General features: G+C 39.8%; 2 protein-coding genes across 2 annotated transcripts; one reads left to right on the top strand and one right to left on the bottom strand.

Moving 5' to 3' along the window:
* Positions 1-1,309: 1,309 nt before the first annotated feature.
* On the top strand, positions 1,310-21,369 carry ccnjl (cyclin J-like). The gene is made up of 6 exons (XM_087799021.1): positions 1,310-1,563; positions 1,966-2,096; positions 6,507-6,717; positions 16,783-17,082; positions 17,165-17,324; positions 18,626-21,369. The coding sequence occupies exons 2-6, from the start codon at positions 2,028-2,030 to the stop codon at positions 19,131-19,133; spliced, it is 1,248 nt and encodes a 415-aa protein (XP_087655147.1). The 5' UTR covers positions 1,310-1,563; positions 1,966-2,027; the 3' UTR covers positions 19,134-21,369.
* A 3,523-nt stretch (positions 21,370-24,892) lies between these two features.
* Positions 24,893-25,741, bottom strand: LOC148072061 (gastrotropin-like). The gene is made up of 4 exons (XM_087798847.1): positions 25,610-25,741; positions 25,382-25,542; positions 25,233-25,322; positions 24,893-25,169 (listed from the first exon to the last, which is right to left on the bottom strand). The coding sequence occupies exons 1-4, from the start codon at positions 25,722-25,724 to the stop codon at positions 25,110-25,112; spliced, it is 426 nt and encodes a 141-aa protein (XP_087654973.1). The 5' UTR covers positions 25,725-25,741; the 3' UTR covers positions 24,893-25,109.
* Between the last annotated feature and the right edge of the window lie 1,740 nt (positions 25,742-27,481).

Genomic DNA, 27,481 nt, shown 5'->3' with positions numbered 1-27,481 from the left:
CTCCCTCTGTGTTTGATGGATCTACTGACTCCTTCAAGAAACATCTTAAGACATTTTTATTCGTGCAGGCTTTTCCTTGATTTTCTGAGACTCTGACTCTGTGTTGGTCTCGATGGTGTCTTGACCTTTTAAGTATATATTTTATTGAGTATTATTTTGATAGTTTAAGCGCTTTGTGACCCTGGTCTGGAAAAGCGCTATACAAATATGAATTACTTAATTAGAAGGAATCACATTTCTCCAATCCTTAAAACTCTTCACTGGCTTCCAGTTTCTTTCAGGATCAACTTTAAAATTCTGGTTCTTACTTTCAGATCTATTCATGGTCAGACTCCTCCTTACATCACTGATCTGACCCAGACTTACACCCCAGCTCGGGCTCTGAGGTCTGTGGATCAGAATCTACTGATGGTTTCTGATTCCTGGTTCAGGACTAGAGGAGAGAAATCCTTCCAGGCTGTTGCTCTGGAGGGTTGGAAGCTTTGGAACGATCTTCCTCACTCTTTGCGCTTGATGGATCTACTGACTCCTTTAAGAAACATCTTAAGACGTTTCTATTTGTTCAGGCTTTTCCTTGATTTTCTGGAACTCCTGTTGTGTTATGAGTGTTATCTTGATCTTTAAAGTACATACTTCATTGAGTATTGTTTTGATTGTTAAAGCGCTTTGTGACCCTGGTCTGGAAAAGCGCTATACAAATAAAAATTACTTATTTACTTACTTACCAACATCTGACACCAGGAGGCGCTAAATGAGAGAGAACCCGAGTCAAAAGTCAACACGTTACCCAAATGTTTTCTTAATACATAAACGTATTTAAAATAGTAATTATTTACTATTATCTATATCTAAAAAAAATTTTAGGAACAGAAATTCACGATACAATTAAACATCTTGACGCTTGTTTAAATTTGACAATGTTTTTCTTTTTTAAAATAATTGATTTAATTTTACTAATAGATGGATCGATTGTGCAATGACGATAGAATAATTGGATCAAACTTAATTAAAAAAAAATGTGTCATCTTTTCTTCAACGTCGTTAAAATATATTTGATTCCTAAAATAATAATAAAAAATAATAATAATAAAAATGAAAAATTAATAAATATCTTAAAATTATAAATGATAATAACATGTATTAATTTAGTTTCTTTAATATGAAAGAAAAATAAGAGTGGGCGAGTCCCGTAAACGTAGCTCCGTTTGTGACTACAACTCCCACGATGCAGCGCGGTGGCGTGACGTCGCACGCAGCCAGCCTCGCACGCCAGCAGCTGGTGCAGCCGAACAGACTCTGTCGAGCAGCACTGAGAGCGTCAGCGGCGGAGACTCACTCCACTCGGAAAAAGTGCGAACCGCGAGAAAACGCCGCGACGAAAAAAAAAGAAGCTCCCGTGTCTTCTCGCCTGACTCGAGACCCCCACAACGAGTGGCTTTAAAGACCCCGGAACCGCACTCGACGCCGGGAAAATCCTCTTAAAGTTGAAGCCGAAAGAGGACTTCTCTCGTTCAGGATGTCGGACTGAGACAAAGGGGTCTGGGGGGCATTCCTGTCGAAGCGGTGAGTGACACGAGCATCACCCGGATGTTTGGAAAAAGTTTCTCCTTCCTTCTGCTCCACAATATTCTCCCGTTATTCGACTTATCGCTATTATTGTTGTTTTTTTTCGACCCGGGCGAGCGTTAGCTTCGGTGGGCGAAACAACTTGGACGAGCTCCGCTGCTTCCCCCCCTTTAAGTTCCCTTGTTTTTCTCTCTCGGTGACCCTGAAAATATTCCACCCGTTAAAGGATCCTTTGATCCTCGTGGACCGACCGCGTCAACGGTCCATTTAAATTTCCTCGTCAGACGACGCGAGACTTTTCCAGCGCCTTTGAAACGCGTCACACACAAGACTTTTGTCAACTCGACCACATGTCCGCTTGTTGTGACTCCATCAAAAACCTTTCTTTCTCTTGAACAGGGTCTGGATTCTTCTTGGGCAGGGACATCAGATTCTGGAAAATCTCTCCTGGATGGGAAAAGATGGAAAGGGAGCAACTATGGTGGAAAGGACAGCTAGCATCCGACATCCATCAGTCTCTCCGCATCAAGGTGAGTCCAGAAAAACAGGGTTAAAATCCACTATTATTGATCTTACATTAGCCTTAATGTAGGAGCTGCATGGGTTCTGTTTTTCTACTGCTTATTTTTAATTTAATCTTCTACGATCTTCCTCTCTTTCTTTGCGTTTGATGGATCTACTGACTCCTTCAAGAAACATCTTAAGATGTTTTTATTTGTTTAGGATCTTCCTTGATTTTCTGGAACTCCTGTTGTGTTCTCAGTATTATCTTGACCTTTAAAGTATATACTTTATTGAATATTGTTTTGATTGTTTAAGCACTTTGTGACCCTGGTCTGGAAAAGCGCTATATAAATAAAAATTACTTACTTACTTACATTTATTCTGAGCTGGCACCACTAAAAAAAAATGTTGTGTTTACAATGCTGGCAATAAACGTCTCTGATGTCTCAGCTTCAACTTCAAAACCCCAGCATTGATACTTGGATTATCGCATTCTCCTCGGCTCATAATCCCAGTAAGACCGGCCGGTACAGAGCAAAGTTCAGTTATTGACTTACAACTTTGCTTATTTGCAACGGACGTGTCGCCATAATGCAAAATAATATGACGTTTTCTTTAAGATTGTGGCGCTTTAATAGTAGTAATGTTCTTTTAATGCATCTCAGATTGGTTGTGGTTCCTTCAGGAATACTTTTGTGTCGGTTAGACGTCACAAGTGTGTATTAATTTGACTATTTCAAGCTTTATTAAAGGAGGAAAGACGAAGAGTATACAAAGAATTTCTGTGTTTTTAGGGGTGTTTAACTTTTTTAATAACGGGTGCCACAGAATCATCTTAAGACGTTTTTATTTGTTCAGGCTTTTCCTTGATTTTCTGGAACTCCTGTTGTGTTATCAGTTTTATCTTGACCTTTAAAGTATATACTTTATTGAGTATTGTTTTGATTGTTCAAACGCTTTGTGACCCTGGTCTGGAAAAGCGCTATATAAATAAATACTTACTTACTTACAGAATGGCTGCGTTGGTGCTTTGGTTCTATTATCGTATTTAATTCTGTACTTGCATCACTGGCAATAAAAGTTTCTGATTCTGAATAAAAACATTAATAGTACAGTTTGTCAACCTCGTGAAGTGGACTTGTCGCTCCGCCAACATGGATTGAAGATACGTTTTAAATCAAGATTCAGTCGTAACATTTAGCAACGGAGAGCTGAAGCAGAGTTTTTTTAGTCTGGGAAGCTGTGTCACCGCAGCCCGGAGCTAAACTTCCTCACGGGGGGATTGATGTAGTTCAAAGCTATGAAGCGAAGAACATTCCTCAGAGACAATTGTTACAGTAGAGGCGATGTTTTCGAGCGACGGATAAGACATGTCGGTGCGACGCTGCTGTTTTCCATGTCGTCAGGTGATTTATACGCTGTGTTTTTATTTGTTGAGTTTCTCAGTTATATGTTAAGTTTAGATAACAACACAATATTATAATATAGATTGAAGGTGCGCGATGATGATGAAACTACCCATCTTTTTGCGGATTTAATACATTTGAATATTTACTAATCTAAGTAAGTAATTTTTATTTATATAGCGCTTTTCCAGACCAGGGTCACAAAGCGCTTAAACAATCAAAACAATATTCAATAAAGTATATACTTTAAAGGGCAAGATAAAACTGATAACACAACAGGAGTTCCAGAAAATTAAGAAAGTAAGAACCAGAATTTTAAAGTTGATCCTGAAAGAAACTGGAAGCCAGTGAAGCGTTTTAAGGATCAGAGAAATGCGAGTTCTTCTACTATAGCGGGTCAGAATTCTCGCTGCAGAGTTCTGAATCAACCGCAGGCGAGACAGATCCTTCTTGTTAAGACATATGCTTTTTTTATTTAATTGTACAAATTCACAATTTTATTCTCCAAAAATAATGAAATGTTGCTTTCTAGTAAAGAAGAAATCCTTATTCGTCAGTAGCGTTACGAGGTCCTGAAATCTGGGATTTAACACGTTTTATTTAAACGGAATGTTGTCTCTATAATCGCGTGAATAAATCAGATTACACGGAAGATTCGAGGCTAATTAATCGTCGACGTATTCATTAACGCATCGTATGGTTTCACTCCGAGCCGGAGCCGCCAGTCATCCAGACACACGACGAACGTATCTGATTTGTTTCTCCATTAGTGGCTCATCTTCGTCGTGTTTCTTCTGGAGAATTAAGTGATCTGGTTTTCATTTCACATGCTGGTGGTGATTTGAAACCAGACACTGGGTGGTGAGGAAGAGGTTGATTGACAGATTCCTGGCATGTTTACCAAAATAATATAGGGGTGGGGGGGGGGGGTATTTACATTCCCAGAGTTGCTGTGAAACAAACATCATTTAGATCATCTTAAAGATGTAGTTTGTTGGAAACCAAGAAAGAAAAAAAGGGTTATAATCCTCTTGGAATTCACGATGACTTCTTCTTGTGTACCGCAGCAGATTATGAGAGGAAATGACTCGAGCATAAACGGTAATGATGACACAATTTAACCGAGGGGTTGACGGACGACTTCAGCTTTAGATTGATTCGACTTCATTGTCTTTCCCGTAATTGATTCGCGTGAATCGGTTGCGGGCTTGAATTCAAACCGCCATGGAAAGGTGACTTTTAAGGTGCATGTTAATTAAAGCGCCCTTCTGCTGCGTTCAGATATCCTGCCACACACACACACACTGGTTTAATGACGTTTGCTGCAGCAGTAATGCCCTGATGTGGGAGATAGTCGTGTTGTGTAGCATGTGGCGAATTATCAGACATGCAAATCAGCCGGAGGCAGCTGTGGAATCCCTAATTACGATGTGGGTCCCCCACAAAGGCACCTCACGTCCTGCAGCCACCCCCCCTCCCCTACCACTCAAAAACCACCCCTCCCAGACTCTGGTGGTCTACCCCCCACCTCTTAGCGTCAAGTCGTACCCCCAGACGGGCAGATGGACCAGAAGCATGGGTGAAGCTGTGGGAGGAGAGTTTTTTGGGGACGGGATGAGGGCTGTTAGATGAGGGGGGGCTGGTCTGTGTTTATTTCTGGATTCCATTGAAGTTCTTTAGTATCTTTTAATTCAGATTAACCAACCAGTTGAAAGGAAACGGAACGAAACGCAACAATTTTGATACTGACTTTAATTTATTTAATTAACCAACGAAATTATTTATATGTGAGAATAAACTCCTGTGAAAACATGAGAAAACAATCATGGATCTTGTTAATAAACCTCTTAAATAAACTTTAACAGATTTAAATACTGAAAGAAAGAAAATAAGAGCCAATAATTTGAACTAGTACGTGTCACTATTTTTTTAATGACGTTGCATAAAATACTTGACGACTGGGCAATAAATAATAGTTGTTTATCTTTTTGTTTTCATTGTTAATACATGGTTCCCAACTCCTGGTCTGAGAGTTTGTTTCTGGGCCGCACAGAAAGAAAAACACAATTCTATTACTTTTGTTTCCATTGATTATTACTGTCTGAGAGGACAATTGTTTGTTTGTTGAAAAAATTGATTGATTTTCCTCTGAAGCCAAGATGCTAGCTTAGGTTTACTCTATAAAAATAACCTTGTATAGTATACTAGTAAAATGAGTGAAACAATCTCTATAAAATATATTTTCAGTTTATTTGAAGGTCGTTCCTTGGATGTAATGCTGACATTAAACAAAAAAAAAACTTGGGGACCCCTGATCTAATTCGGCAAAAATATTATTTCAACTTTCTTATCTACATAACTAGTTTTTGTTAAATCTACAAAATATTTATTTTTATGTAAAGTTATTGTTGTTGCCAGATTCAACGTTTGTTTTAACTCTGAAAGGACCTCTTTGCTGTAAGGAGATTAAACCTCCAGCCTCAATCCCTTGTCTCCAAATTGAAAGCTTTTTTTTCCCTTTTTTTTGCAGGGATTTGCTCAATATTTCTGAAAACAAAAACAATTTCCTCATATAAGCAGCTTAGAAGCAGAAGGGGCGCGAGCCCGAGTCCAGACAAAGTAAAAAAAAAAAAAGAAAAGTCTCTTGTTTCCCAGAGTGTCGAGAGAAACCGGAGCTCGGGGTCTTCTCTCCGCGGCTGATTGGGGAGAAACCCGAATCGTATTCAATGCTAATGCCCCTGAGTATCTTCCTTCCACTTTGAAACACATGTGGCTAATTGAACATGAATAGGAGATGTGCCCCGGGTGGAACCTAATCCTATCTACCACTCAACCACCTCAGCAACCCCCACTCTCGCACCATTAGCACGTTATTCAGAGACCCTAGCCACGATCCACATTAAACCCCAATTAAAACTTCAGAAAACTTTAGTTAAGCAGGAAAAATAGTTTGTTTAATTAAAGATTTTCGCTTATACTTCGGATTTAAAGTGCCTTTCATTAATGTCTCTTTCCGATCTCTCTCTCCAGGAGCTGAAGCTTCCGGTGTTCCGGGCACATTCGCCGCAGATCGGCATGCGGCGCTACTTTGCAGATCTGTTGGCCATCCTGAGCAACCGCTACCAGCTGTGCCCCACCGCCCGACACCTGGCCGTCTACCTGCTGGACCTGTTCATGGACCACTACGACGTGGCCGTCAAGCAGCTTTACGTCATCGCCCTCTCGTGCCTCCTCCTAGCTAGTGAGTACAAACGTTCATATGAAACATCTGCCCGACAAGTATGGAAGTTGATCGGTGCCATCTTAATGTTGGAGGGTTGAAGTTTTGATTTATTCTTTTATTTTAAATTTGGATTTAAACATTTTTAAAGTGTTTAATTATCTTTTTTTTTTAATAATAATTTAATTCAATACTATGTATATTGAAAAGTTAGATTTGCTTTTATTGAATAATCGAATAAAAATTGAAAATATTTTCTACTAAATACTATACATTTTCTCAATTCTGTATTTAAAAAAAGAAAATTCAAAACAGTAATCTTGGTGTTCTGTACTGGTGTCACCAGACATTACTAAAAGATTATCGAGCTACTTGATCGTGTGCTTTTTTTTGTCATGTTGTGATCGTCTATGTGTCGCATGATTGGCTGAGAGTTGGATTAAGAAGTTCGGTACTCTTTTGGTAATGTCTGGCCTAATATACCAGCATGTTCGTATTTAACCGAAAAAGCTACAAATGTAAAAAAAATATTGAATTAGAAAATATGTTCATTAGTATGTCATTCTGTGTAAAAAAAACAAAAAAAAAAACAATAATTTTGACAATGTATATTTTTTTAATTCATTAATATGACCCTGGTCTAGAAAGGCGCTATATAAATAGACATTATTATTATTAAAAACAACAACAAATTCAACCTTTCAATATACAAATGATTTAATTAAATAGTTTTAAAAAAAGGCTATTAAATGCAATTATTAAAAGTAATAATAAAATGCTTAAAAAAATTTCAAGAAAAAATAATCACAACTTAAACATTTCAAATGTTAAATTCAACCATTCAATTTGCTGATGCCACTGATATACTTCCATGATGAATTTTAATGAAAACTCTTGATGTAGAATAAATTAAAACCAAGGGTTATATTCAAGGGTGAATGTATTCCCCAGGAGTTAAAATGTCTCTTTTGTGCTGGTAATGATTGTTTACATCAGCTCTGAAGCGGCGGCTGTGAAAGAATGCGGCATTGTTTTTAGAAGAAACGGCTCTGGCTGTTGGAGATCGCCCTCGACTCGGCACAACTTCATTTTTATCACTTTGATCTCGGCGGTAAACAACGCGTCAGGTGATGCTGCCGGTGCTCGCGGGGCCGATGGAGTCGCCCAGAGATAAGGCGGTGTTGTTTTTACCCCGCGAGGTTGGACCGTCCTTGTCGAAAGTGTGAATGTCACGTCGGGGTTCAGCTGGCTCGGCTGTTATGAGATCTATATTTAGGTGTTGTGGTCTGAAGCCAGCTTCTCCTTCATGGCAAAAACAGAAATCTTGACCGAAAATCCCCTTTTAAAGAAATGTATTGAGTTGAATGAGTCGTGGAACAAAAAACGTAAATGTCTTATTTTATGATGTTTGTTTTAGTCCATTTCACTTAAAGATTCAAGTCAATTATTGTACTTGCTTGTAACTTATTTTAAGTTAAACATGGCTGATAATGTTGTTGATGTACATTTTTAAATCGTTTTTCTTGGATACGTTCTTGTAGTTTTTAGGCAGAGTTTTTTCTTCTGGTCAAACCACCTGCAGTGTTTTGATTCGCTTGATAATAATGTGAAAATGGATGATAATCTGTTGATTTACGTTCAAATGATGATGATTTTATTGTATTTTATAACTAGAATGTTGGAGTGCAATTGTGACCGTGCCACTTTCCAGTGTGTCCCCCATCTATTCATTACACTTGAATGGGAATAAGTGTCTTGAATGTTTTCATGGTAGATTAAAAAAAAAAAAATCCAACCAACATTCGAAGATTAAAGTATTAAAGGACTATTTTATGTGTAGAATGATGTATTAAAATTGATGAAATGTAAAACTATTTGGTGGCGAAACTGGACCTTAACTCGGCCACATCGTAGGAAACTCTTGACTTGCTTCGTTTGCAAAGCTACAAGTGTGTGGAGTGAAGTCATAAAACTTGTGTGTTGAGGATTGTAAACTTGACTGATTCATGCACCAAAAAGCTTCGACGGTGACACACAGGCAGACTTTTCCCCCTGGAGGGAAAACTCTGAGAAGAACCTCACACCAGATGCATATTTAAAATTGTTTGGTTTCTACTGTGAGAATGACCATAACGTTGAGGCTTGAGCTGCTTCCCTGACTCTGACGCAAAAGCCAAGGTAAACAGGAAGTGTGGCTTAAATGTGTCAAAAATCCCGTCTCCAACATGCGTCTCAAACTTTAAGACGCTCGTAGAATATGGCCTGGAGAACACTCATAGATTTCTGATCTTGTCATAGAATCAACTGTGCCGGACGGCGTACGAACCGTATGTTCACCTCGTAACGTTAGGATGGAATAGACCATCTGTTGTAACACGAGGAGCTACTTAAGTTTTTGTTCTTCCTCGACTCTCTCTCTATCTAGACTTGTACCTTAAGGAGTATTTTCTTACAATTCAATAGGATTGTTTCATCCACTTGTTATCAAACTTTCATTGCTATGAAACCAAGTGAAGTAAAACTAAATTCAATAGAGCCGGATTGTATACTTAGCCACTAAATAACAATACATTTATGGATTTTTTTTTTGTGGTAACTATTCGAACATATTAAGATAAAACAAGTGCCGTAATCATGACCATGTATATGGAATAACAATGTGGTTTAAGTGTTGTTAAAATTAATCATTATAACATTTTATTCATCCAAAAAAACAACATTTTTGAGGGAAATATTATATTACAAATATAAAAATGCTATTATTCAATATGACCACCAACTAAATGCGATTAATCACTTACAACCTGTTGAGATAAAACAAATTTTATATAAAATTCATGATTTTAAAATACTGTTAAAGGATTGTCGAAATGAGTTATTATAAGATTGTATTCATACCAAAAACCTCATCTTTGAGTGAAATATTATATTACAAATAAAAGTAAAATAAAATGATATAATCACCAATAAAATGTGATTTGTTATCATTTACAGATATAACCAAGATCCAGTTTAAGTCTAAATGTTTCCTTCCTGTTTAAACTGTTGTGGCGAACATCATGTCGTCTCAAACGACGTCTTTCACGCTCCTCTCCTGTCGATGCCCAGGCCAGACCGAGTGGAAGTTATTTGGGTCTCTGTCTGTTTGGTGATTAACAGACTGTGAGGTTTTTCGGTACATTAATGCAGCCCTCGGCATCATGGGTAATTAGACTAATGATGCCGTCAAAGTGGAAGTCTGGATCACGCTGCAGAAAGAGGGGGTGCGGCTGTGGGGGGGTCTTGTGTGTGTGCGAGGGCACGATTAGTGACACACATTTAAGGAATCTTTAAAAGCTGCATTTTTTCCCCGAGTGGACGAAGGCGGTTCTCGTGTTATCAACTCTCCGTATCGAGTGACTCCGAGTTGTTGGTTCTCTTCTCTCCGCTTGACTACATGCGACTCCTCCGGGGAGGCTCCGCCGTGATTGATGACGGCATGAAAGTGTGTTTGATTCAAAGTTGTCTTTGGTTTTTATCTGTCCTGAGGTGCCGTGGAATCTGGCCTAGTTATTGAACAGCCTCCCCAGGTCCCATTGCTTACCTCCCGACAGCCGCCGCATTGTCTTTCTTCCCAATCTTCTGCCTTGTGCTCCGGGTTAATTAATTGCTACCTTCTTTATGCCTCTCAGCAGTCGTCGCATAATCCCTTTAGTCAACTGTGTGTGTGTGTGTGTGTGTGTGTGTGTGTGCGCCCCCTTCTTTTGAAGGAGCCGCCCAAATTTCAACAAAGATTATTCGTAAGGGTTAAAGGAACCTGCGAATTTCGACACCTTCTTCAATTAACGTTGCCTCGGTTGCCAGGGGCAACTGAAAATTGAGTCCAAGTCAAGGCCAATTTAATTCTTACTTAAAAAAAAAAAAAAGATTTATTGAAACCCGAGGTTTTTAAGAACTCCTGCAGTAGTGGATCTTTTCAAAGTTTTTTTTTTTTTTTTCGAGGGTCAACTTTTTTTTTCTTTTTTCTTCTTGTCAGGATCACATCTGTCTTCCTTGACAGACCCTGGTCCCTGAAGTCAGGGCTCTGCTTACACAGGTCTATTTGTTATGGTAATAGCATTTTGGGTGTCACTCCGCTGCCGGCCGGGGCAAGAATTTTAGATTAGATTAGTCAAATGTGTCCATTGAGCTGTCGTCGCGTCCCGTTTGCTTACTTGCCCCGGCACTGTTTTGTATGAGTCGGATTTATTTGAGATGTTTATTTTATTAGTAAAACATGTTCGTATTCTGGTCTGTCCCTGTTAAAAACAGTTCGTCTGAGTTTTAGGGGCAAATACTGGCTCTGATAACATTAAATATAAGATTATACTAGGGGTGTACAAGAGGTCAATGTGACTGTTGTGAGGTTCCATCAAGCCCCCCCCTAAAAATGTAGAAAAAAATCAATAATATAGTAGGAAAACTTATATAAGAACTTCGATAAGAAGCTTAAATTTGTGATGTATTGCAGTGTAATTATGCATATCACGATACAGCGGCTGTGATACGATATATTGCTATATAATGTGATAATACAGGAGACCCGGAGCAGTGATGTATTGAGTTTTTATTGCGCAAAAGGAGTCGTAGCTTAGTATAAACACACGGTCAGATGAATTTAAACGTATGGATCTATGTTTGTAATTCAAAAGGGAAGAAAGACGAGCAAGTAAATATATTATTCTAGTTTATTTATATTTAAGTGTGTCAATATTTCTATTATAATACATTTTCTTAACAAGTACTTCATTTTTTGCACAATTCATTTAAAACATACATTTTAAGACGACCATTTCAAAACATGTTAAATATGATTAAAAAACATTTCAGTTTTATTTTGATGGGGGAATATGAAGAAAAGAGAAGCAAAGACAGAAACTAGTAAATCAGATAATGTCAATGAATTGAAAGTAAATCTTCTGTCAAAACTGTCAAAATAGAACATGATCAGTATGTTAGTATCAAGAAGGCCTAACGTACACTAAACAACATCATACTGAACTTGAATAATACGACATGTTTGTTGACGTTTGTTGATGTTTGTTGACGCTGCGTCTCGTCCCGGCCGTGGAAAGATCATCCTGTGACTCGTGCGTGACGCTCACTCGCGGTGACGTCGGAGTTGCTCTTACGGAGGCGTCGTCGGCCCCGGGGTGGGGAGGAGCGCTGAGGGGCACCTGCCATATGCTCTCCGAGTCAGACCTCAAACAAAGACCATCAATGCGAGCAGCCAGCCAGACCCCTGCATGAGGCTGGGGGGGGGGAGGGGAGAGTGTGTGTTGTGTTACTTGCTGGAAGCTAACGTTGCTAACCAGCGAGAGCAGTGGAGACAAAAACAAAGTTCTTAATAAGTTGACTGGAATTTAGACTAGTTCCACCCCGACCACCTCCCTTAGTTGGCCTTGTCAAGGACCAGCTGAAGGGGGGACCCTAGGAACCAGTCGAAACACCCCGTTTTTTTTTCTTCCAGCGGGGGTTGGTAAATGAGTGGAACACACTTCAAAGGAAGGTTGGCTGCTGATGTTAAACAGGGTAGAGAGACGGTGGCCTGCAAAACTGGACATGTAAGAGCTGAACTGCTCAGCAGGGGGGCCCCTGAAATGTAGATTAGTAGGAAGCGCCCCCCCCTCCCACCCCCTCGTGCCCCCTCGCAGGGGTTTGACAATAATTCGGGGAGACCTGCTTTCATGGAGGGCCTGCATCATCAAAGTAATTATGTTGTGTGTCAATATTTAAGCTAAAGTGAATCATGACTTGGCAGCGGATCAGGTTCCTTTGTTCGATCGGTTTATTTGATTTCCTGCGTTCTCTTTGTGATCCAGACTCACCTGACCCTAAACATGACGGAATAATGTCGATCGAACATACACGCATGTGGAAATATAAACGGCAACATGAGCATTTCTATGATTCGTTCATGAATGACTCCTCAAACGCGGGCCTCGATCTTGGTTTCTGACCATCTCCTCGGCCGCCCGGGCATTAGCATGAAAGGTCAAAGGTTGACTCGGCCCCTGCATTGTTGGTGCCGCCACAGCCAGCGGTGGCTACATGCAGATTTCGTGATGGAGCTGCGAGCGATTTCACACTTCTAATAAAAGCTCCGCCGGCGAATAAAAGCTCGAAATGAGCTGTGAGAGTTCCATTCACAGTATTTAGATGCTGCAGACCGAATCACTACTTATGCGCTCGGATCTATATAGAAAAACTAAAGCTACTTTTTTCTTTCATTTTGGTTATCACTCCTAAAAAAAAGTAGCTCTTGTAAGCTTGTTGCATTGGTCAATTTCTGGTTGAAGGACAATCTACTATCAAAAGTCAGTTGATTTCTTTAGATGCTCCTTGTCGGTGATGATTAGAAACTCTTTTTTTCTGGTCAGATTTAACATCAGAACCGGTCGATGACACTATGCACTATGAGGTTTTGATCTTCTATTCCCATAGGGGGCGCTTTAGAGGTGGATGTGGTTAAAGATTATTTTAGCTTCTTGCTTTATTTTATCAGTTTTTTCAATTAACATGACTTCAATTTGAAATTATATACCATTAGTTTACATGCATTACCAGGGGGCGCTGTTGTAGATTTAAGGGTGAAATAATTCAGAGTTGGCACGGATTGAAAGACATGTTGCATATGTTGGTTACCGTACAAATGACAAGGAAGAAGTTGGTTGAAAACACACTGGATTTTTACCCTCGAGGAGTTTTGTAAGAACATAACAGAGTTTCTAAACATCAACTATCTCTGCGTGCATCCTGATCTTAACCCTCGACCCCCAACTATTAGCGCGACCTTCTCCTATTTTTGCCTGCAAGTGCTTCTGTAGAGGATTGTTTGAAATGACGGTTGATGAGAAACTGTTGATAACGTGGTTCCTGTTTAGAACCCTTTGAGTTACTGAAACTCTTCAAACTGATCTTGAGAATCAAAGCTGAGACTTTTGCAGACATTAATATAAATGGTTTTACATTAACATGACGATTTTATTCAGTAACTCCACCCGAACAAAAGTCAGATTGTTGAGCACAAGTGTCACTAAAACACCTGGAGATTCCACGACTCGACTAGAAGAATACATTCATTTTATAGCTCATTTCCTTTGACAGAACAAGCACATTCACCAGTCCAGGATATAGATAAATGTATGACGCCGTTATCCACATAAAGCTGTTGGAGTCGTAAACACAATGGAAGGTAAAAGGGGGTGAATACCTAGAGGTGTTTAAAGAGGTGGGGCCACGGGGAAACCCTCAAAGCAAACACTGGAGTCTGTCAAGAGTGACAATAGAGATTACTGTGGCTTGTAATTAGTCCTTTTCTGACTGTTTGTTTATTCCTAACTTTCTTTAACTACCTATTTTGACCGATAAGTCCAACAATGACAACCATTAGCAGGATTATTAACGTTGGCTTGTTTTCAAATTTTAATTGCACTTTTAATTCCGTCTTATTTCTCGATTGGCCTGTTGGATAAAATAAATGTGAGAATCCAGAGAACACGTGCCAGCTTTCATAGAATCATCCGTCACACCGGCGCTAAGTTGGTGTTGGCAGAGTTTTAAACGTTACTCGAGCCGGTTGATGTTTCTTCTTTTTTCTTTCCTCTCCTCCTGCGGCAGCTGCGCCACTCTTTGAAATGAAACGCCACCACTTTTTTTTTATGAGACAGTAGTGAGATCTGTCTGCCATCCGTCTAACCAGTTTAGGTTTTTTTTTTTTCTCCTCTCTGGATTAATAGTCGTCCCTGATGCGCTTCACGTGCATCACAGGATTGAACAAAAGAGTAATGAGTGAGGAGGAGGCCGGCCACTGTGTCTCAGGAGATCAAAGCCACGGGGCTTATATGGAGATGGCGAGGTATTGATGGCGCTTTATGACCTCGTCTGTGTGGACGGAGCAGCCCTGCGTCCAGAGGATATGAGGGGTGAGAGGGCAAGTGTGGACGAGGGCGACGGAGAGAGAGCGGCGGTGTGTGAACAGCCCTGCTTTTTCCTCCGCTTCCTGTTCCAGACGCCATTACAGCCTCTTTGTTAATTACCCCTGCAGACCCCCCCCCCCACCCAATATACACCCACTAAAACCCCAACAGTCCTCGTAAACCGTCCTAACAAAAGTATGTTCCCGAACGACAGTTTGCGCCTCACTTTGCATTGTCAATGTTTTCCAAAAATATTCGATTTTGCTGTTTGAATATTTGCTGAGGTCGCATTGCAAATTGACTAAGAAGGCGGGGGAATCAACACCTGCAGCGAGTCCCACCCCCCCACTCGCACGCATGTGTGAACCTGGTTTAAAACGAACATACTACTTTAGAAGTGTTGACGCTCAGGATCCATGTCCTTGTTAAGTGACGATAGAGTTATAAACATGAAGTTGATGGAGCTACTTTTGCTCGGGGTTGGTGTTTTCTACGGTGTGTTGAATGGTCGAATAGGACATTAATTTTAAATTTAATTTATTTTTCTATATATGATTAATTAATGAATAATAATCATAATTGAATACGAAAATGGAATATTACCATAAGAATTAATTCTTCTTTTTTTTTTTTTTTACACATGAAGTTTGAAATTCTAGTAATTCAAATGTAGATGTTCTAAATTCCATATTTTTTTCATTTGTAACCCTCTGAATTCAATATAAACATGTCGGTATAATATTGCCACCAGATAATACTGTTCCTTTGCAATCCGCCATGATGAATTGATGTCGGTGCTTATATGTGGTCACATGAGCGTCTGCAAGACGCGTGATTGGCTGAAATTTCAGTCAAGTAGCTCGGTAATCTTTTGGTAGTGTTGGCGGCTCTTTTATACACACATTTTAATATTTAATATTAGAAGGCTATGAATTGAAAAATATAGAATTAAAATGATTTATTTTTTGATTATTAGAATTAGAATATCAAACACTGTGTAAAAGAAAATTATAATATACATTTTTTTAATTAAAAGAAAATGTAATGCTTAAAAAAAACAAAACATTTCAATAATAAAAGAAAATCAAACTTTCAACATTTGAAATGTTAAATTCAACCATTCAATATTAAACTATTAAACTACGAGTATTCAAATAATTTAAGTCTATAAAAAAAGAAATTCAACCTTTCACTATAGAAATGATTGAATTAAATGACTACCAAATTCAAGGTTTTATCATCCTGATGGCACCGATACGCTTCCATAATCCCTGCTCCTCTTCACCTCCATGTTGTCGCATCAGCGCATTAGACTCTTTTGAAAGCACTTCATGGGTCGCTCAGACCTCTGAGGCCTCTGGGCGGTTGCCATGGAGACGGCCGGATCTGCGGGGACTCACTGCGATGGCTCTTTCTGGTGCCGAGCCAGAAGTATGTGAGCTTCTTGAAGTGCCGGTCTGCGTAATAAGCCTCCGGGTGACGCCTCGCAGGCCGGTCGGCGTTGAAGGTTCAGCGCCAGATGTTCGGTAATCGTCAACACGATTGCTCATTGTTTGAGCAGTGCGAGGCTCTTGTTAAATCCCTGGGCAAATATTTGAGGCTGTTGATCGTTTAAATGAGACGCACGCGAACTTGGACAGGTGTTTGCCTTCTTAGAACACATCTAAAGGTTATTCAGACGAGGAATCCTGTCTTTGACGGTTGGACAAGGACTTTTGTTTTGGATCTTTACTCGAACTTAGTGTTAAATAATTTAGAGAACATGAAAAAAATTCTCCTATTGTTTTCTCAAAGGTACCTTATCTTCTAAGGTAGAAATTAAATGGATCAAAATAAGGGTATGTTTATTTTAACTTGACACAGAGCCCTTTATTGTGTTAAATACTTTCATCAGATCACTTCTTGCCGAATTTACTTGCTACATTTTCAAGAATTATTTTTTCAACTCCAAAAGGATTTAATTGGGAGATAAATGCCTGTGCTTGAATTGTATTTGTGTTATCTGTGTTGATACTTATGAGTCAAACCCATGGCTTGCGGGGCCTAATTCAGCCATCTTGGTCATTTAATGTGGCCGGCAGGATGGTTGGCTCAAATCAAAGCCATATAAAGATGTCAGTGTTTAATATAAGTAATTCTGTCTTTGCAGGTAAATTTGAGGAGAAGGAGGACCGGGTGCCTAAACTGGAGCAGCTGAACTCTCTGGGCTTCATGTGCAGCCTCAACTTGACCCTCAACAAAAGGGATCTGATCAAGATGGAGCTCCTGCTCCTGGAGACCTTCGGCTGGAACCTGTGCATGCCCACGCCGGCCCACTTTATCGACTACTACCTCAACGCCTCGGTCCAGGAGGGCGACCTGTACAACGGCTGGCCGCTGTCCTCCCTCTCCAAGACCAAGGCCTTCATGGACAAATACACTCACTACTTCCTGGAGGTCTCGCTGCAAGGTAAGAGCGGTAACGTCGTCCGCCCACGCTCTTGGTCCCATCGCCAGGGCAGCGTCGCTGACGTGTTGTGTTTTTTCTGTAGACCACGCTTTCCTGAGTTTCCGGCCGTCTCAGGTCGCCGCGGCGTGCGTGGCCGCGTCACGAATTTGCCTTCAGATCTCCCCGAGCTGGACGACGGCTCTGCACCTGCTGACCGGATACACATGGGACCACCTCACTCAGTGCATTGAACTCATGCTGCTGTAAGTTACGACCCACACTTCAGTCTTTAGTCAAGTGTTCAGTCAGTCAGTCAGTTGAAATGAACTTTAAGTAACGTCTTATTCAAGTGTTGAGATCGATCAATCCAATTTAATTTCGCCAGATTAAAGCCGGTATAATCTACTTCTAGTGTCTCATGTGAAGTCGAATCGACGAGCGTTAAAGTGCGAGCGGTTTGATTTGTGATCTCACCTGTCAGGTGTAGTCACAGGGGCCAGATGTGGCCGCGAGGCAGACCCGGCTCACTTCAAAGTGGGATCCTGACAGGTCAACAAAACATGCAAGTTATGCCTTTGAAAAGACGAGGGGTTCTGACCCGACTCGGCGTGAGATCACGTTTTCAATAGCAGCAGAGACGTCGAAGATGGTTGGTTAGGTCGAGGGTTTTCAATGTGCCGGCCGCCAGGGGGCGCTAGGAGGGTCTCAGAAAATTGGAGGGAATGGAATTTAATGTTATATAACATTTTAATATTAATAACAATTCGACCTGAACATGCAAAATGCAAACGGTTCGATCTTTGGATTCTCAAGTTCCTTGTTGTACTTAAACACACCACCTTTCATTATGTCATAATCTGTGTTTACCTTTTTGTTTGTGACCATTACCAGCTAGAATATAACTAGCTGGTTAGCATCAAATGGACATGTTTCTGTAAAAATCTCATGGCCGTAAGATTTGAAAATATGAGGCATTATTATGGAAGTGTATCGTCAGAATATTGAATCATTGAATGGAACGTTTTGAATTTTTTTTTTTACATTTATTTCAATCATTTTTATATTTCAAGGTTTAATTTTTTTTATTTTCATATAGTTGAGCAATGAAAAGAAAGATAATTCATTTATTTTTACACATAGTTAGATACCGTAATCTAATTCCAAAAAGTCCGAAATACATTTTCTAAATTCAATGTTTTTTTTTCATTTCTAGCCTTTAAATTCAATGTATAAATGTTGATGAAATAGCGCCCCCATTATTGACAGAAAGTTCAATAAGTAGCTCGGTAATCTTTCACAAACACTTTTATATAACATTTAAAAGGCTATAAATGGAAGAAAAAAACTTTTGCAATTGAATTCTCAGAATTCAATATAGAAATAATGAAATTAAAACAACAACAGTTCAATAAAAAATGTAAAGTTTCAGAATTTGACATGTTATTCTGATGTCACTCATACACTGGTTAATAGGAACCGAGGAATAGTATAATGAAAATAAATGGTCAGTTTCATCATCAAAGGTTCCAGGTTCTAACCTCGGTGTCTCTTCCTTCTCCTTCAGAGCCCATGATAACGACGTAAAGGAAGCCAACAAAGCCAAGTCCACTCCTCCTCACAGATCCTCCTCACTACAGCCTCAGACCTCACACCTCTCGCCGGTGTCGGCCATCCAGAGACCCGCCTCCTCCTCGTCCACCTCCAGCACCCCGCAGCTCCTCTTCCAGCCGGACGCCTTCCCACACCTGGCCCAGCACTCCCCCTCGCTGTCGCAGCTGCAAGCGCTGGCCGACTCCCAGGCTCTGGGGCCGGTCGTGTCTCAGGACTTCCTCCAGAGCCACAGGATGGGGATCCTGACCGGCGCCGCCGCGATCGCCGCCGGCAACGGGTTCCCCTCCTACCCGTGTCTTACCTCCGGCCTCCAGCAGGGGGCCCGCGGACTGCCCATCCAGGGGCCCATTTCTATGCAGATGGCCCTCGCCGGGGAGCCGCGCCACTGCCTCAGCATGGCCTACGGCGGCGGGTACCTCGGCGCCCACCACACCTTCGCCGCCGGCTGCTTCGACAGGTGACGCCAGGCGACGGAGAGAGAGCCCGCCGTCATGCTCCCGCCCCCGAAACACCAGTTCTCAGAACTCTCTCTCTCCGTCGGCGCCGCGCCGCCCTCGGCCACAGCCCCCGCCCCCCAGCAGAGACTCCTCAAGCGCAAGCAGAGGTCCAAAGGCAAGAGCGACCCGGTGGAGGTCATCACGCTGACATGACAAATGGACCCGTTTGAACTGTCGCCGATATCGTTTACGACTCTGCTTGAACGACACTGTTGTCACTGTGAAGGAAGTGGAGGTGTGACCCAGACCCCCCCCCCCTTCACCCACCTACCCACCCTTCGTCCAGTGCACACACACATCCACACTGCCGCTTTACAGCTTTGGAAAATATCAAATTGACCACCGTGGAAGTCACTCTTTTGTCGGGAACACCTCACCTGATACCTGCGTCAGGAATGAAGGGCCCCTCCAGGAATTCCACGGAGCATTTCCCCCTCGGAGGAAAACCAAGTGGGCATTGTTGGGTGGCCATGCTTGGATTCGTCCTTTTGTCCCGAACCACATCCGGACCTCGTTTGTCTCTCTAGATCTCAGATACCGACATCCCCATGAGCTCAACACAGTTCAGCTTTTATTCTGCTTCAGAAACGCACACTAGGATGCTACAGCATTGTGACTACTGCCTTATTCGTGTCACCCTCGCGGTGGTCAGTGTGCGTTAAATGTGGTCAATGGAACAGAAATAATAACAAATGTTTTAGGACGTTTTTTTTTTTGTTCTCTGAACTGTCGTTCACTCGTAATGGACCCTGGCCCCTGCAAACCCACCATGACATCTACACATAAAGTGAAGCTTCTGTGGATGTGTGTTGTGCATCATCTCAACCCCCCCCCCCCCCCCATGCCTCCCTCCCGAGAACACTACTCTGTGACTGGACCGGCGAAGACACGTGGAAGTCGTTTGTGTAAATATGAAATGCTGCTGCCTTCTTGTTAACGGTTGGTTCCATCTGTGTTGATGTTTACAAGAACCACTAAAGTATCAGGGAACAAGATTACTTGAATATGATGCCATTGAAACATGCCATAGCTTTTTATTTATAATTCCTTTTTTTTTTAAACATAATTTGTTACATAGTGAATCCTTTTTTTTTGTTCTTCTTTTCTATAGATTCTTTCTAGTTTTCAGTCTCAGGTTTTCAGCTCACCCGTTTAGTGCTGTTATGCTTTAAGTGGATGCTAATGTAGCATCTCCGGGATCTTAAAACGTCCCTCCTCGTCATCACTGGACCCGAATGAAAGCTTGTTTGTTTTCTGAGTGGAACAACCTTGTGGCCACCAAAAAAAAAAAGAAAAAAGAAAAACATCTGCTGCCAGTTGTCGAAAATTGCTTTCCAGATTTCTAAAGCTCCCAATCTGCTACTTCCTGTCGAAGCATAAACACATCCAGACTGTCAGTGTCGCTGAAGGGGGCTGCACATGCTAATGCCTGACTTTAGCCTAAACTTTAGCCGCGATCGATGGGTGGAGTGATGCGGACTTTAGGGACTTGAATCGTGATGATGTCACTGCGTCAAGATCCACCAAAATTCTATACAGCTAGACCGACTCCCATCCGTAAGGTGCTTTTCACCACGACGAACCAAGATGTTTAGTTTTGCTTTGATGTACAGTTTCTTATGTTTTACATTCCTTTTTTTTAATCTTCTTTACTCGTTGTGCTATGATTTGACTACTCTTGACATGTGACACTGTTTTCATTCGAACCTCCTGGGGTTCAGAAGGTGTGACTCCGACCGCATCCGACCTGTTAAGAAAAACCAAAAGTTGAATTTCCTCATCACCATATCTGTGCTCGACTACAATTCCTATCTTTTTGTCGCGAAAAAAACAACGATTTGGGACGTTTAGTTTTTTAATTTTGTTTTTTGGTAGAAGTTTGTGCTCGACACAGACGCTTCACTCTGAGGTGCGAGCAGTGCAATATGTTTTCTGTTCCAGCTGACTCGGCACATCACCGTCTCACCCGCAGCACCGACTCGTCATTTTTGTACACGATGTGCGTCTCGACTCTCACACAAAGAATATGTTGCATATTGCAGCCGCCGACTTTAAAGAAAAAAACGTTTTCTTTATATATAAACTGTTACGTTCATCGACCAAACAAAAGTGATGAGCTGAACTTTCTTTTTATATTTTTATACTTGTATCGATTTGTAGTTTGACTTTTTGTGACACAGAACATTTATGAGAATGTGCCACGGGGGGAATAAACACATGTAACATGAGACGAGTGTTCGGAGTGTTTGTTCTGGTCCACTGGGCTGCTCCGAGGAGGAAACGGTGACTTCAGTTCACAACCGCCACACAGACGGGGTCACCAGCTGCAGCCACGTCACCATGTCTTCCTTGTTAACATGTTATTTTAACTACAAACCAGATCTAAATGTGAACTTGCATGGATCAGCTTAGTAGCTCAGTCAGACTAAAAATTATTTTATCCACCTTAAAGCAGCAATATGCAAGATTGAAAATGTTGTTTCTGGCTCCCCTACTGGCTAAATAGTGCAACGTCATGGCACTGCCATTGCTCAAAAATGGCATTTGTTCACAAAACCAGATAAGATGAGTCAGTTTCTTATTTATTTATTCCTTAAATAAGGCAGTCAATGTTACGAGGTAATCATTAACTAATAAATTAACTAATGAAAACTATTGAGCAGGTTTAACTATTATCGTAGTGTGCCAGAGAAGGGAAAACCTTACGTCCCTGGTCCAGAGTGATGGAACGACTGACCGGTTGATAGTTATCTAAAGTAAGTTTGATACCACTGTAGCAGTTCAGTCTGTGTATGATTTGTTCAGATTTGAATGAATAAAAACAACAAAAATAACATTAAAAAGTCTAATCATTAAAGAAAAGGGAATTAAATAAACATTTGTTCCATTTGCAATATCCAGTTTTTTTTTATCATTATGAGTATTTAGAGATCAAATAAAATTAATGTATAAATCATAATTATAAGAAATATAATTTACAAAAACATATACATTACCTGGATGGCACTAAGCACTTTGAAACCACATATAAATTACTACTTACTTACTTACTGTAGCTCTATGAATAGTTTTGTGTTTTCCTGGAATACAGTCTGATTACTCACCTTTTAACAGATTAAGTCAAACTACAGTATATTAATGTATTCACAAAATGTGATAATAATAATTCAACCGTATTTAAATCTACCAGCAACCCTAAAACATATAGATTCAAAACAATTTCCAAACCTTCAATATTGTTGATTTAAGAAGTACACTCTCGTCACTCCTCGTACTGGTGTCACTCTCTATCGCATCCTGTGGCGCAGACGTCAGTAAATAAACACTTGGTAATTCTTGACATGCTAACGCAGGCATGTTGACATTCCAAGGTCCCAGTTCCACCTCACGAGCACTGGAATGCTGCATCACTACGTCCTTCGGACTGAGCCTCCCTTCAGTTTGGAGTGAGAGCTGAAGGCTTGGAGAGGCTGATGGTCGCCTTTATTCTAACATTCATCCAGAGGAACTCTTGTCTTTCGTCATGTTGCACAGAAGACACTTGTTGGGAAGAACAGAGGCTCCAGTCAGTCAAAGACTACATTGTTTCAGGACCATAATGAGAAGAATTCAATACTCAGTACTGTAGTTTTGTTCTGACTAATATTTGACTGACTTACATTTATTTATTTTAATGTGTTTAAATTGATCTTTACAAGGAATAGTGGCATGGACACTTGGTTGGAAAGATCTATTTTAGCATCTGTTAGGTGAGAATAATAATATCCCGATGCACGCAATTGAAAAATAGAAATATAAATCCATTTCCATGTCTCTTATCTGTATTACCAGATGATTTAAACCAGGGTTTCCATATATATCTGGTTCACAGCCATAGACAATTATTTAAGATCAGAATCAGAAATTTTTACTGCCAGATGTTACAGCAATAACATCTTATAATTATAAAATGAATTAAAAATTATTATTATCATTACTACTACCACTACTGAGAGAAAGCACATATATTGACGATTTGTTTTGAATGATTAAGTAAAAATAAAAAATGAAATAAACGTTATAAATAAGCTATCTGTTTATTTGTCCAAAGCTGCTATGAATGCATTTTTGCTACTATTAAAAGATCAATTCTTTAAACGTTAAAATGTTGCGGTAAAAATATTTAATTCAATTAAAGGTCATTTTACCCTACACACGCCGACGACTTCTTCTACGGTTGATTTGAGGCACTGCTTTTGGCCGCCATGATTCCTCCAAGCAAACGCGGTTCCTCCACACCTGCAAAAAAGGTAAACTATTGTTTATTTGTGAAAAGTCAACATTTAATATAGTTCTAATAAAACGAATTCCGAAAAATAAATAAATTTTAAATAAATAAAAATATTTTTTCCTCGTGTTGCTATTTTGGTCGAACTTCACTTTTATTTCAATAAAATACTCCTCAATACGTTGTTTTATTTTAATTACATTTGTTATTATTCGCGATCTGTGAATGTTCGAGGAAAACCTATATCAAATCCGTTAACAAGTTACTTTTCGACGCACTTTCATTCATTTATTTAACGAAGGAACGACAGCGCCACCGAGTGGTTACATTTGTGATTAACGCCTTTACAGAAAAATGGGTTCGTTCAGGTTTTTTACTTGTTACTCTCCTGAACCTTATGGTTGATATTGTTTTATTAAAGGATTCAATTTATCTTAAGACAATCTTATTTAACTCACTCAAACTTCCTGGTCATAGTTTCAAGGTTTCCTGGTTATTTCCTGTAAAAAGGAAATGTTGTAATTTTGCAACACAATGAACTCCTTTTTGTAAATATGTGCCAAAAACCAAGAGCTACTGATGAAGATCAGCTCCTTATAAGTTGTTCAAATCAGATGAAACGTTTTTTTTAACTAGACTGAGAAATATGTTCTTATTCTTTAGCTTGAGAGAGATAATATCTAGTAAATATATATATATTTTTAATGATTTAATGTGTCGTGCTAGTGCAGTTTAGGGAGAACTAGCAAGATGCTAGCAGATAACAAACCCTTAAAGAAGTTGTTTAACTTACATTATTATATTCTAAATAGAGTTTAGAATGACTGCGGTTAATTCACTTAAATAGATAAACTAATGATCTCTGTTGATATGATACTCATATTTATATTTCAAGATATTTCCCCAGACAACTATGGCAGAGGCCAGAACTTGTATTATCCTTCGAGCAACTATATAGACCTTTTTTTTTTTACACTTGTTGCTTAAAAATAAAAAAAAATCTGTGAAAGTATCTTAGTTTTGCTATCATTCAGGCATTTTGTCCATGTGGAATAATGTAAAGCTAAAAAAAAAAGTGGATTTACTTATAGATTTAATAATACTTAGTTGAGATGTTTTAACTGAAAAAGAAAACATTCCAAAAAAAACTACTCCTACAACTTCACACTCAAAAAAAGTATTATGGAACTATCTTAATAAATGTTTTTACATTCAACAAACTTGACATGATAAATTCCATTAACTCATCATGTTATTTATAATGTTATTTATGTTTATTTTTGTGAGCTCTTAAACTTTCTAAAACACAGTAACTTTTAAACAGTTTTTGTGAAACCACAAATTCATCATAAATAATCAAAGAGTTTCCATTTTAATCGTGACTCTAGTTTGGAAAAGAAAACCACGTGCTGTGGCTCAGAAAAGGCAGATGTCGACGAACAAACATCTCAAAGTGTAAACATTAGAAACATGGTTTTTATTGAGACATGTGGCACTTTAAACGATGATGAAAACAAGCTTCTCGGATCAAACGCTTCTTGTCACGCTGGTTTCACTTCTCCTCGCAGCGGCTTATTAAACTGTTTGTCTGGCATCAGCTGAAGAAAACGACAAACTCGTGACATCCATCGACTCTTTTTTTCCGTCCCTGAAGCATGTACGGTCTCGCAGCGTCAGATCCGTTTGCTGACTCGGGTGAAAGTCACACCCTTTTCTCCAGGTGTTACACAAGTCTGGAAAAGAATGGAAGGTTCATACAATTCTCAGCGACGCTCAGAGACCCGAGTGTGTCTCACCATGACTAGCTTGCCGTCGCTGATGTGCGCCGAGAGATGATAGTCCGGGAACTGTATCAAGAGTTTTCCATCTTCCATGCTGACGGGAGCCTGTCAATCAAACTTCTAGAGTCTCTCTCTTTTACAAGTTTATTTTTTTTTTTACTCACACTGAATTTGACGCCTGTCATGGTCTCCAGCTCGCACTCCTGACCCACGGTGAACTTGTTGGACCAGCACCAGCCGGGAATCTTCTGAGTCCACGAGAAGTTGTTTCCATCTTGAAGCACCTCTGTCACCACTTTGTGGTCCGTCTTAGCTTTTCCTAGACCTGGAAGGAGAGAATCTTAAACCTCCTCTGTACGTTATTTAAAAGCGGAAGAAGAAGAAGCTGATACCTATAGCTTCCAGGAACTCTTCATAGTTCTCCTGACTCTCCAGCTCGTACGTCCCGGTGAAAGCCATGATGGAGGAAATAAGAAACTGAAAAATGGGAAGCAACCTGAGGGTCATGCTTATGACTCGCCTTCTTCTGCTCCTCCCACTTCTTATTCATCAAGTCCAACCTGCTGCTCTTTTAATTCAACAGATGGCAGTTATTTTGTCCTGTCCCAGCGATGAACCGCATCAAGTGTTTTAGTAGAAAGAACAAAGAGTACTTCATGGAGTTTAGACCCGTTTCTTCATAAGAAAAGAGTTCACTGACCTGCGGGAACATATCTGTTTATTTGAAACTCCTATTTAATAGGATCATTTCCCAGTTAAAACTTGTATGATTTGATTGTCTGAAATTCTTCTTCCCCAAAACTGAATTGATATTCAACAACTTTGTTTTGTTTTGTTTTTCCATTTTTAAAAAAATCAAATTGTGTTGTATTATAGTTCTTTTACACTTTATATTTTAATTAAATGTCTAAATTCATTTTTACAATTATCTTGCAAACATAAACACCGTTTGATCGTCTTTTCTGTCGGGATTAAACTTCTGGCCATCATTATGTCCTCATCGACTAAAGAAAGTATCAAATCCTGGTGATGACTGAGGACGAGAGGATACAGTCGACGATTTTAAGAGCTAATGTTTGGACATATTTTGGTTTGAAAACAAATGAAAGAATTTACGACTTCGTCAAGAGTCATGTGGTCTGTAAATAGTGTAACACCAGAGTCAAGTACTCGACAATACTACAAATATATCCTTGTTTGTCGCCAGATTCTTGCCAATACACATCCCTACCTGTGACATGCTAAGATAAAGATGCATCTGTGAAATGATAACCTTTGTTTTGCTAAATAAAATGGTTAATTCATTTACTTATGATAATACCATATATTTTTTTAATTTGAATGTTTTGAAGCCATTTCGTCCACTTAACACACAAACCTTGTGGTTAATTTAATGTATTATTTAAACATTTACATATCACTTGTTTAGTTAACAATACATATCATCTCATGCTTTACACTCAAATAAGCAAAGGCAATGAGGAGTAAAATCGTGGCATAATTCAATTCAGTCAATTTTTTTTAAGCGCAGACTCTTCAAAACATGATATAAAAGGTTCCTGATAACAAGTTCTAACTCTGACCACTAGATGGCGACATTATCAAGAAGCACAATTTGCCTCATCGCCCAGTTGATGTTATCTCACTGTATTGCTACATTAAACGGATACTTTGTCTTCGTGTTTGCTGTTGTTGCTTTTCTAAGTTTAAACCAGAGCCTGAATATAGTTCTTAAGAGTCGTTTCATTAAAATGACGCACGCTTGTAAATATCTTCAATTAAAAAAGGGAACAAAAAATGAATGAGCTCAAAAAGTTAAACATTGTTTCCTTCAACAAGAGAAACATGAGTGGCAACTGTCGAGATGACAACACAGAAGAAGAAGAAGAAGAATGACTGTCACAGCAGAGCTTCAATGCAAAATTGATGTGCTGCTGAGACGAGTGTCTGAGGTGTAAAATATTCCTAGAGAAACATGGAGGATCCATCTGACACTCATGGAAAGATTCCCCTTCGCTGTGACCCTGATCGATCTGTGACGGACGGTTAATGTGCGACTGAATCTCATCAGCTTGATTAGAAGTGACTTTAATGAACGTCGCTTCTCCAGTCGTATAATTGTTGATTTATTCGGCAGCTGCAAACTGACAGGCTTGTTTTTCCGGTCACTTGAGTTTCGTAAACTACTCTGAACCTCGAGAGAAGCGATGACATCGCTGCCAAAAACTTCACAGGGGCTGTCAGGGCGGTTGAAAGTTAGTGTT

The sequence above is a fragment of the Callionymus lyra genome, chromosome 9, assembly GCF_982586985.1.
Source record: "Callionymus lyra chromosome 9, fCalLyr1.hap1.1, whole genome shotgun sequence".
In the NCBI taxonomy this organism is placed as follows: Eukaryota; Metazoa; Chordata; class Actinopteri; order Syngnathiformes; family Callionymidae; genus Callionymus; species Callionymus lyra.
This window is presented reverse-complemented; position numbering and strand designations above follow the sequence as displayed.

Excerpts from the sequence above, each read along its gene's own strand:
- ccnjl (XM_087799021.1), top strand. The coding sequence starts at position 2,028 with ATGGAAAGGGAGCAACTATGGTGGAAAGGACAGCTAGCATCCGACATC. Across the intron at positions 17,083-17,164 it reads CCTGGAGGTCTCGCTGCAAG|ACCACGCTTTCCTGAGTTTC; the intron begins GTAAGAGCGGTA and ends TTTTTTCTGTAG. Across the intron at positions 17,325-18,625 it reads TGCATTGAACTCATGCTGCT|AGCCCATGATAACGACGTAA; the intron begins GTAAGTTACGAC and ends CTTCTCCTTCAG.
- LOC148072061 (XM_087798847.1), bottom strand. The coding sequence starts at position 25,724 with ATGACCCTCAGGTTGCTTCCCATTTTTCAGTTTCTTATTTCCTCCATC. Across the intron at positions 25,543-25,609 it reads AGAGTTCCTGGAAGCTATAG|GTCTAGGAAAAGCTAAGACG; the intron begins GTATCAGCTTCT and ends CTCTCCTTCCAG. Across the intron at positions 25,323-25,381 it reads TGACAGGCGTCAAATTCAGT|GCTCCCGTCAGCATGGAAGA; the intron begins GTGAGTAAAAAA and ends TTTGATTGACAG.